Genomic DNA, 11917 nt, shown 5'->3' with positions numbered 1-11917 from the left:
AATTTACGGTTTTTATATGTTTGCTTTTAATTGTAGTTCCAGCCTATTAAAGTAAAAGAAAAGGGATCGCTTCGAGCTTGTAGAGAAAAAATGAGAACCGTCTGATAGAGGCATTGTTTGTAATTATATGTCTTACTTTACAAACGTACGTATTTGAACTTCTGTATTATGTGTTTCATGTATTATTACGCGTGTCTTCTTAAATATTGTAAGTGCTTCTTGTCATGTTGTTATATTGCAGAATCTTTGTTTAGTGTACTGATTTTTAATTATTGCCTTTCTTAAAATCAGATAACTAGTAATATTGCAACAATGAACGTAGACCATTACGAGCACCCTTTATTCCTAAAGTATTAGAATCCACAATATAAATTATCACGTTAATATCCTGAACGCACTATTCTACGGTATCTCATGAAGACAATAGTTTCACCCGTTATTAAACATATTAAGTGCATAGCGGAAGCCAATTTTATATATCCTTATTTTTCGAGTAGAAAAATCAAATATTATAAGATTTTGCATAGAAAAAATGTTAACCTCACATAACACAACACGTTGAATTTATACAAGTTGAATTTAAACTTCTTAAATGTAAATTTCAAACTGACGTAAGACAATTTGAAAATAGAATGGCTTAAATTTTATCCTGTTTCTTTAAGTATAATGGCTCGAAATGTCCATTTTAGATAGGTCTGAAATACGCGTCCGTCATATTTGCAAATATTGCGAGTACATATGCGACCTTGAATGCAAGATCAAATACTAGGATATATTTTATGGAAAAACAAAGTAGTTGTCAAAACAATAAGATGTATTCCTATGTGATCCGTTTTTACATCCGTTAAGCTGACATTTTGTAGAATATTTTCCAGCATACACTGTCGCAACGTTAGACATTGGTTATCTATATATTTGTTTCAAAACACATATATATATATATATATATATATATATATATATATATATATATATATATATATATTTTATTGTACATTGAACCAGCTGAGTGCTATGATTGCCTATCTAACTTGTGAGACTGTCTCGTGTATTTGATGCAATGGATATGTCTTTTAACGTGATATAAAGACAAAAATAAAACCCTTATCCATCATCAAAGTACAACTCAATAATGTGCAGCTTTTTTCTAGCAAATAATGGTTATCTTATAATGATGTGTCACTGAGCAAGGTAAAAAGCTAAACATACCATGACTTTCTGTAGATTAAACATGCTAGGCTATGAATGAAATAAAAAGTGTGCTTTAAAATTATTAAGTAAAGTATCATTCTAATCAGAATACATAACACATAGCACCACTCACTCGAAATGAATACTAAAGGTTGTTGAGACTTTATCACAATTGTACATTGTTCTGCAACTGCCAGAGAAGTTTTAATCTTTGACTTCGATGATGATAAGATGGTATTCTGTCATGTACAACAAGAGCATTGCGTCTATCTGATAAAAGCACTGAACACCTGGGCAATCCGACATACGGTAGGTATAGAGACATCATTATTTAAGAAATAGGGTTTTGGTATACAAGTGTGTACATATGAACCCATATAAATGAACAGAGATGTACAATGTCGCCCCAAGTTTATATTTCGGAGCCGCTTAACATAAGAATAAGCCTGATTTTAAACTCTACTAAAAATTAAGGAACATTTTCTTAGGTTGCAGATTCAATTGTATGCAGATCTTGGTTATACGGAAAACAAGTCAAGACAAGCAAAAATACATATTTTAATTTCCAGATATTTACTTGAATTTTACATCCGGAACACCAGAATAATTATGAAGATAAATTCCTAATGATCACCATGTTAGCGATACTCGTATTCCAAATATGGTCAAACCTAATTTTATAATAATTATTTTAAAACTTTACATTTGGTCACATACATAACTTGAAGTATTAGTTAACGTAATATAAAATGTAATGTCTTGATCGGAAGTATATTTGAATCATTTACAATATATTTAAGACATCTATCCTATTTTATGAAAGAAAACATCAAGCAGGAACTATAATAAATGGGGAGATGTGTGCAGGACTATCATTTCTGCAGGATCGAACTAGACAATATGTTTTCGAGTATGTTTGTTTCTGTCATGTTACGGTATTATTATTATTATTATTATTATTAGTCTTAGTATTAGTATTATTATTGCAGCTCAGTAAATTATGGACGGGAAACATTTTGCCGTCTGCATCAGCGTATTTTCTGCGATACTCATTTATGGATACCCTGTATCAGGGAAGTATCAGTACTGACATAATTACATTTTATTGTCTTTTTCTGTTTCCTCAACTTCATATCCTTTGACATAGGTTGATACAAGTCTAAATCAAGCATATTCGTCTTCCATGGCAAATTTAAAATTACCATAATTAAATATGTTTAATGTTGAAATGATAATCATTTGCGTGCACTTTTCGAAAATGTTATTGAGATTGTTTAACAAAGGATGGTCATGCTTCAGACCTGTGTGTGTGTATGTGTGTGTGTGTGTGTGTGTGTGTGTGTGTGTGTGTGTGTGTGCGTGTGTGAGTGTGTGTGTGTGTGCGTGTGATTTGGATTTTAATGTAGCTTTAACAATTTTTTAGTCATATCGCTACGATGTCTGCAGTGTGACAGTTTATGTGATGTCTAGCACTGGGGCATCATGCCGCAGACATGTAGCATGATGTCCCACCCAGTCACATTATCCTGACGCCAGGCTGACCAGTCCTAACACTAACCTCTTAATGCTGAGCGCCAAGCGATGCAGCTGTTAGTACCATTACTGTAAGCCTTAGGAATGACTCAGCCGTGGATCGAACTCACGACATTCCGCATCCGAGGCGGACGCTCTAACCACTAGGCCACCGGAGCGGTCTCAGGCCTGAAATGTATTCCTAAAATAGACTATGTACCAAACAAAACTGGACTGTTGAACACAACTTCGTATTCTTCCTAAGAGCTTTTCTCTATAGAATATTAAATATGTTTCTCCTCTTCCTCCAGATGAACCTAAAACATTTGTTCATGGAACAAATGAAAACTACACATAGAACTACATTACTACCAAAAGATTATGTCCGTTGTTCCCTCGCGTTTGTTTGGTCCACAATGTCTTGTAACAGATGACTAAAACAATATCCATACACTAGGTCGGTAGCGTAGAGCTAAACTGAAATCATCACCATAGTCACAAAACGTGGTGAAAGTTTCTCTTATTCCAAAACGTTAGGATTATTTATAATGAAACTTATCAACTAACGCTTTTTTAACCTGACTTGTCAGAAAGTTTAAACATTTGTCATTATCGAATTACAGCACAAAATATCAGACTTTCTGGAGGTCCAGTAAGAGAAGCTGGGACCGTCGAAGTATTCCACGATGGTTTATGGGGGACAGTCTGTGATGATTCCTGGGATGACAAGGACGCTCAGGTTGTCTGTAGAATGCTAGGCTACAGGTATTGTAGTTCTGTGTCTTCTTATTTTGGCGCGAGGGTGTCGTTATTTAACATATTGTAAACTTTGGGCATGTTTTACATAGCTAAAGCTACAATTTTTTCGCAATAATATCTGATTTTGCCCCATTGTGTGATATGAATGATGTGTATTTTTCTCATAATTGTTGTAAAAAGTATAAATAAGTGTGCCAAGGGAGCAACAGGTAGGGCGAACAGACCTTTGGCTGAAAAGCGTCGAAACGTCGAAAATGAACCCTCATACGAACGATCGAAAAATAAGAAAGCGTCGACACTTTACTGAGAGAGTCTCTATGGAATCTTCTAATTGGTGTCACTTTATTTTCGTTAGTTTTTTTCTAGTTTGTTAAGTATGTTTCGTTTACCTAATGACGTCTTAATTGAGGTCGCGCCCTCCTTGCTGCTATTAATCCAAATATTTTGTCAAGACCCACACGATATCTTGTTCTAGGATCATGTAAATCTAGCGTTATCAATCCGTGTGGAGTAGCCTGCGCTCGTGAAAAAAAGTTTTTAAATTTAATTATATCCATGTCACTGCCACACCAAGTTTGATGAACATTTCGCAACGTATGTGTGTCTACTCCATTAAACACAACTAAAATATTACAATTATCTCTAATTACTTTTGGTATTTGTGTGTATCGCTGAGTAACATAGATCACATCAGTATTTTTATGTCTACCTCGCGAAAAAATCCTAGCTGGATTTGATTGTTTGTCCAACATCACATCATCGTATACAACCAAATTATTAATAAATCCGTCTAAATCATCAACGGACGGTGCTTCATCAATATCGGTTATAAATTCAATGACACCGTCACCGCGTTCATTTAACAATTTTGTATTTTCATTAAAATCCTTAAGTACTTTGTAACACTGCTGGTCATCTACGGACGGAGCAACTAAATACAACTTATCCCATTTCATCCACTTCATTACCGAATTAAGTAACAGTTGCATCTTACCACTTCCAGATGGACCTACGATAATCATACGAACAGAATTTGGTAGCGCGGCATGATGCTTGACCGGTTCTTGTTTCCTTGTCGCTGAGAAATCAATTATATCCATATTATATATAAAATATTTATGGATCTATATTGTGTTAAATGTAGAGCGCGTACTCCCACAATCGACATAACAACTGTTACAACAAGCAATAACAGATCAGCGGTTACTGGTAAGTGTACGCGGTGTGGTACAAAGAAATTTAAATTCATTCCTGGCGATAAACAATCAAAATCAGATATTTTTTAAAAAAAGAGCCAGAAAGCGAGGAGGTGATATTGCAGCAACATTAGGAAAATTACCGGGAAGTCCGTGGGCTAAATACCCAGGAGAGAAACATCTACCAGGATATAATTATTGCGGTCCTGGAACCCGACTTGATATCAGACTTGACAACCAAGACCAACCAAAACCAAGCGAGTATCCAATAAACTTTATTGATAAAGCGTGTCATATTCACGATGTAGCTTATAAAAGTGAAAATCTACAAGACAGACGTATCGCAGATGTGATATTAATTCACGCGTTAAATTCCATTACGAATAAATCTTTCAAGAAAAATTAGCTAATTGGTTGATTAGATCTGCAATGAAAGGTAAATTAGCGTTAGGCGCTCGTAATTAATAATAAATGGGACCGATTTATTATTCCCCAAGAGGATATTGGAAGGGTAAAACAGAAATTATTAAACTCGCTGATGCAGCAAAAGTCACACGCGCCAGCGCTGAATCGTGGTTATCTAAACAGGCAATATGGCAAATTTCTACCACCACCTAAGCAAATTCAGTACGCGTATTTTCATGTCAGCGTCCCTAATGAAGTTCATCAAGGAGATAATTTGTTTTTACCACATGATACTATACGCAAGAAACATACAAATACGCGCTAACCGTTGTTGATGCTGCAAGTAGATATAAAGAAGCAGAACCATTATTGACAAAGACAGCCGCTGAAGTAGCTTCTGCGTTTAAACGAACTTATCAGCGAGGTGATCTACGATGGCCACAGCTGTTACAGGTTGATATCTGGAAAATAATTTTTTGGTCCAGTATCATCGTTGATGAAGCGATATAATGTCAAAATACGAAGAGGACATACTGCAATTCATCGTGATCAGGCAATTGTTGAGCGGTGTAATCGAACACTTGATGAGCGGTTTTTTGGATATCAGTACGCTAAAGAATTTATTCAAGACGAAAGATCTCGCGAATGGGTTGCAAGATTACCAAATGTGATAACTGCGTTAAATAATGAGATTACTCGAACAACCAACATGAAACCCATTAATGCAATTACAAAAAATATACCAATACAAGGACGTGATTTTTCAGTGCAGCCAGTATTAGGTAATGTTACTGTAAGATATTTATATGAACCCGGTGAACTTGAAGGTGGTAAAAAAAGAGCGGCTGATCCTATCTGGAGTATTACGACACACAAGATATCTAACATAACAAGATCCTTAAGTAGACCCGCAATCTACAGATTAGATTCAACTGCTCCTCAACGTGGATTTACGCTTGAACAATTACAAGTAATTCCCGAGGACACTTAATTACCACTGCGATCACTTAACTAGCACCTCTACGCCAATTACATTCAAGACAGGTCAACATCACATTTTCGCGTGTATGACCGTGACTACTATCTTTTCTATCTACGGTAAATTATCTTGGATTATTACTTGAATATCTCCATAACATCATACAATTACAACTTGCACAGCGATTATTCTGTTGTTGCTTCAATGCGCTGATGAAATCAGTATCAAGGTCAAAATCATATTTTTTTTGTCACTTTGTTTATAACCAGCTAATTTTTTTCTTATTATGCTATCGTCGGTTACATCATCAATAATTTCTGTAGCGTCCATGACAGTCCTTCGCAGCTGAGATATTCTTCTGACTCTAGACACTGCGAGATAAACTAAATTTGACCATTCGATACGATCATCTATAATCCAAACTCGCGTATCAGAAATAGTTAATCCCTGAGATGAGTGAATCGTCATAGCATATCCTAGCGTCCATTGAGATTTATCCGCGCGCAGTGTATCTTCAACAATATTGACATCAACTGCGACAATATCATTAAGAACTAGATTCTGTTTCTCGGTCTGTCCTGGTATATTAACGTCTATATTCTGCCGTCGTGTATCTGCTGGTCGATAACACAGCGGCACTGGTAATTCCGGAAATTTTTCTTTATGCAACTGAAACAACCGCTGTTGAAGTGTGTCCCTGACTATCTTTCTACTTGCAACTATCAAATCGTTCGGTCTCCACGTTTGCAGAAAGTCGTTCATGGGGGTTTCTGGAATTATTTTACGCATTACTTCACACTGAATTTTATTTAGTTGTAGTCTGATTAATATTTTTAATTCCTTCAATTCTGCATCAAGAGATCTGTGATCATCAGCCACTACTTCATAGTGGTCAACAAAGTTCTTTAGCCAATCGTGTGGAGATGGTCCAACAAAAGGTGGTGGCTGACCATGATCGCCGCACATTATCACTGCAGTATTTTTAATAACAACCAATCGAGAAATGTTTTTAATATTTCTAACGGTACTGTACATATTTCATCTCAAACGATGATCCTTGGAATATATTTTTCACCCGTCCTCGAAGAAGTCCATGCATCGCCGCTGTATCTAAAAAAGCTGTGATAAGTACATGATTGCACTCCTCGTTATTTCATCTCTCGCGTGAGTCTATGTGTGGGTGTTAGCACGATCATATCTGAATTCTGAAATAGTTCAATCACTCGAGTGGTTTTACCAGAACTCCAGGTCCGTTTAGATAAACTGTTTTATTTCTGGTTATTGGATCGTACACTGATGGCAACAACGATAGCTTTAATGTTTGATATTTTTTACAATAAATATCTTTAATCTCAACATCAGCTGATTTGGAGTAATCGAGTATATTTTCTTTTTTTATTCTCCACGAACCCCATGATGCAAAAGTACCGATATGTAGTTGTTCTAGTAATCCTGAATATTTTTTATTGATATAAAACGAATCCGTAGCGAATCTGACAGCGAGTGTAGAAATTCTGTTTATCATTGATAATAATATATCGAAACGTATGCGAGCATTGAAGATCTTAAATGAGTGAACTGTGGTGACTCACCGTCCATATAGCTCACAATTGTACCTAATTTAGTTCCATTTGACAGAAAAGCTATTTCCCGGCTTATAAACGTGTTTCTACTCGTTATATCAGCAATTATAAAATCTAACTCAGCAATGTCCATAATCAGTCTTGTAAAATGTCTTTTATGATCATATGATCCTCCTTGGGTGAACTTGCCAATTATTTTTCTGCCAAGATCTTTTGCGATTTTATTTTCGTAATCTGTTTTATCGGGATTTTCATCATCAGAATTTTCCTTTTGCTGTGGTAACCAAACTTCAGTTTGTTTCCGGTATGATATAATTGCTTCGCTGATCGTCAGCGATACTATTATTTTACAATCGAGCATGTACCGTAACAGTACTGTTGGTGCCCAACGTTTTTCTGAAAAATATTTTCCAAACCAAGTATAAAATCTGGCAATGGTCCATTTATCGAATGACCAAATCTGTTAAAGTATACAGAACAATCTCCGTCGTGAATTTTGTTGATCAAATTTTTACTTTTCGTACAACCAGATCTTTTATTAGTAAGTTGGGATATATCCTGTCGAGATTAAATTTACTTGTTTTCCAAGGCTTGATTCTTGATAATCTCGTAAATTCATCCATGCTATATTTCAGACAAGTATTTAAATAAAAAAATTTATATATACAATGTCTCAACGAGATAATTGCAAATGGCTGATGACCGGCTCATCGACCCCCTGCAATAAATCCTGCGTGAAGGAATTCTGCGGGTATCACTTACAAAATGGTCGACGTGGGAGTCTAGGACTAATACCATGTCTGCGCTGTGGTGTCGGAGTTAGAGACAAAAAAAGGTGTGTGCACAATATGGTGGTAAAAAATACAGGGAACTTAAGAGATATTATGATAAAAAAATAATGACCCTGACTCTGTCAGGGATAGCGCTATAAAATCCGTGGAGGATTATCTAACTAAGTTTTTAGACAAATTATGATTTAAACAAATTATATTACATATATGAAGCAAGATGAATTTGTCCGACATCCTATAATAACAAACTACGAAGCAAATCGTGATGGTGTTATTAGGCACTGTCGGTTGAAAAGACCAGTTGGTAATGTCATTAATACTGGTTATCTAAGATTTAATGTTGGAAACAAAATGTATCTATGTCACAGATTTGTGTACGAGTGTCACAAGGGGTTGATCAAAGATGGTCTTGTGATCGATCACACCAACGGTGTGAAAACCGACAATAGTTTATCCAATCTTCAGGTTGTTACACAGAGCGAGAATAATACACGAGGAGGGACGGGTAAATACAAAGCAATTGGAAAGATGGCGGTAAAATCTATAAATATAGATACTAGTAAAGAAATAATATTTCAATCAATGAATTCAACTGCAAAATATTTTGATATCTGCATTTCCTCAGTACGAAAGGTCGCAGAAAATATAACCAAATCTACTTTCTCAAAAATATAAACAGAAAGTCGTTTTCTATTATCATTAGAGAGATAAATTGTCATCGCTATCAAATAATTACCTCAAATTATATTTATTAACTATTTATTTAATTTTTATTTTTTCCGTCAGAAATTTCTTTTTACATACTACTTAATTTTCGACTTGAGCGAAGGGAGATAATTCTGTAATATAGCTTTCTCCGTAGATTGTGATTTTTATGGTCGTAATTAGTTAATTAACCATCTACGTCGTAATTAATATCAATAATGTAATAAGTATGAAGATATTCATGGTTTTTAACTTATAAAATAGAAAAATAACGTGGTTACATCGTACAAGATAGATCTGTTACGAGAAATCGAGGCAGAACACGCCGTTACATATTTACAGAAATATATATAGTCTGTTCAGAAACCGCTGTTTTAATGCAGAAATATATATAATATATGCAGAAGCCGCTGTTTTAATGCAGAAATATATATGATCTATTCAGAAGTCGTTGTTTTAATGCAGATAGTTACAATCTGTTCAGAAACCGTTGTTTTAATGCAGAAATATATATAATCTATTCAGAAACCGTTGTTTTAATACAGAAATATTTACGATCTGTTCAGAAACTGTTGTTTTAATACAGAAATATTTACAATCTGTTCAGAAACCGATATAATAAATTCTGAAACATTTATTTGTCAGATGCTTTAATAGCTCATTGCGAACACGTTGAACCGTAAGACACGAGGTCCGGCGATCGAGTCCCCATGACTGACAACTGTCGGTGGTTACGCATATTTGCGTTTTTTTGTATAACTGACGGCTCCGCCAAAAAAAAAAAATTAACAGAAAAAAAACACACTCCCACCATGTCATTACGTGGTGGATATATGTTTTTGTATCACCTATGGATTGATCATGGCGGGGTGCAAAAAATCTGTTGAGTGTAGAGAATGGCATCCGTGTATGTTTGTACTGTCCTTAATTAAGACTGTATATACTATAAATGCAATGCTGTAAATACGCTTCAAATGCTGTAAATATATGTTTGTGCTGTCCTTAATTAAGATATATCTTTGTACTGTCCTGATATGTTTCTTGTGTCCTCTGAACTTGCTAGAACACTCGAAGCTAGAGGTTCATATGGGAATTATATGCTTGTACTGTCCTTATATGTTTCGTGTGTCCTCTGAACTTACTAGAACACTCGAAGCTGAGGTTCATATGGGGATTATATGTTTGTACTGTCCTTAATTAAGATCTATGTTTGTACTGTCCTTCATTCGTTCATTCATTATGCATGTTGTGCTGTCCTTGAAACACGCCCTCTTGAGCTCGCTAGAACACTCGACTAGGGGCGCGCATGGGTGGGGTTGTGTTTCGTATACCCTCTGAACTCGCTAGAACACTCGACTAGGGGTTCATAATGGGAATATATGTTGTGTTGTGTATCCTCTGGACTCACTAGAACACTCGACTAGGGGTTCATAAGGGGATTGTCATTCATTCATCATATATATTGTGCTGTCCTTGAAACATCCTCCTCAGCCTGCTGGAACACTCGACTAGAGGTTCACATGGGGATATATATATATATATATATATATATATATATATATATATATATATATATATATATATATATATATATATATATATATATATATATATATATATATATATATATATATATATATATATATATATATATAACTGTATAATGAACCATGAAAATATTAATGATATTATTTCTGCTATTAAAAATCTAGAAAAATGTGATGAACTGAAAAAATTATTTCTGATTTTAAAAATTTACAATAATGTAAAAATCAAGGAATATACACACTATCATCTGAATACAAGTTCATAAAACGAATTCAGACGGCGATGTTTCAGTTACTAGCTACAATAGAAGATGATCAAGTGAAGGAATTCGTTCTCTCTCTGCTGCGGTAGAAAATTAGGTCAGAACTATCCAGTGAATACGAAACAAAAAAATAACTAATACTCGTATAAGACAATTAAGAAAAATTATGTCTGACGAAACGACCGAGCACGTGTAATATTTTATTTTATCAGAAATATTTTTATTATTATTCTGAAATATTTTATTATTCTGAAATATTTTTATTATTATTCTGAAATATTTTATTATTTTGAAATATTTTTATCATAAAATCTGATCGATTTACATAATTTTGAGTACCTAACTACCTATCAGAATTACAAAATTGGTTGATTTACATAATTTTGAGTACCTAAATGCCCATTAGAATTACAAAAATCGTTGATTTACACGATTTTGAGTACCAGCCAACCGATCAATTTCATAAAAAAATATTTCAGAATAATAAAAATATTTCAGAATAATAATAATATTTTTCGTAGTATTTTTTGCAAAATTGGTTGATTTATACGATATTGAGTACCAACCACCCCATCAGAATTACAAAATTGGTTGATTTTGTTAATTTTGAGTACCAACCACCCCATCAGAATTACAAAATTGGTTGATTTTGTTAATTTTAAGTATCAACTACCCCGTAAATTTCAGAATAATAATAAAATATTTCAGAATATTTCAGAATAATATAAATATTTGATAAAAAAAAATTTCAGAATAATAATAAAAATATTTCTGACCAAAGATCTTACGGTAAAAATCTTACGATTTCACATACAGATTTACAATCAATTCTCCTCCCCGAAGTTCAATTATTCGTCCGAGATGGTCGGTGAGTTTGAAATTTAATTAGTTGGTTCTTGTACGATTAAGCTTCCAGGGGATACTTTTGGAGTAAATGTATATAAAATATATCCCTGTTGAGCCTGATTTGATTTTCCAAAATCTAT

General features: G+C 34.3%; 1 protein-coding gene across 1 annotated transcript in view; it reads left to right on the top strand.

The window, feature by feature from the left end:
- Window positions 1–1432: 1432 nt before the first annotated feature.
- Window positions 1433–11917, top strand: part of LOC149793597 (uncharacterized) — a 57097-nt gene continuing 46612 nt past the window's right edge. The window contains exons 1-3 of the mRNA XM_089966433.1: window positions 1433–1500; window positions 2181–2264; window positions 3327–3468. Coding sequence (XP_089822559.1) covers window positions 2192–2264; window positions 3327–3468 — 215 coding nt within the window. The 5' untranslated portion in view covers window positions 1433–1500; window positions 2181–2191. The remainder of the gene's footprint in view (window positions 1501–2180; window positions 2265–3326; window positions 3469–11917) is intronic.

Source organism: Sinohyriopsis cumingii, chromosome 8, assembly GCF_028554795.1.
Source record: "Sinohyriopsis cumingii isolate HCF-2022 chromosome 8, ASM2855479v2, whole genome shotgun sequence".
Taxonomy (NCBI): domain Eukaryota; kingdom Metazoa; phylum Mollusca; class Bivalvia; order Unionida; family Unionidae; genus Sinohyriopsis; species Sinohyriopsis cumingii.
Note: the sequence above shows the minus strand (reverse complement) of the source record. Positions and strands in the feature narration are given on the sequence as shown.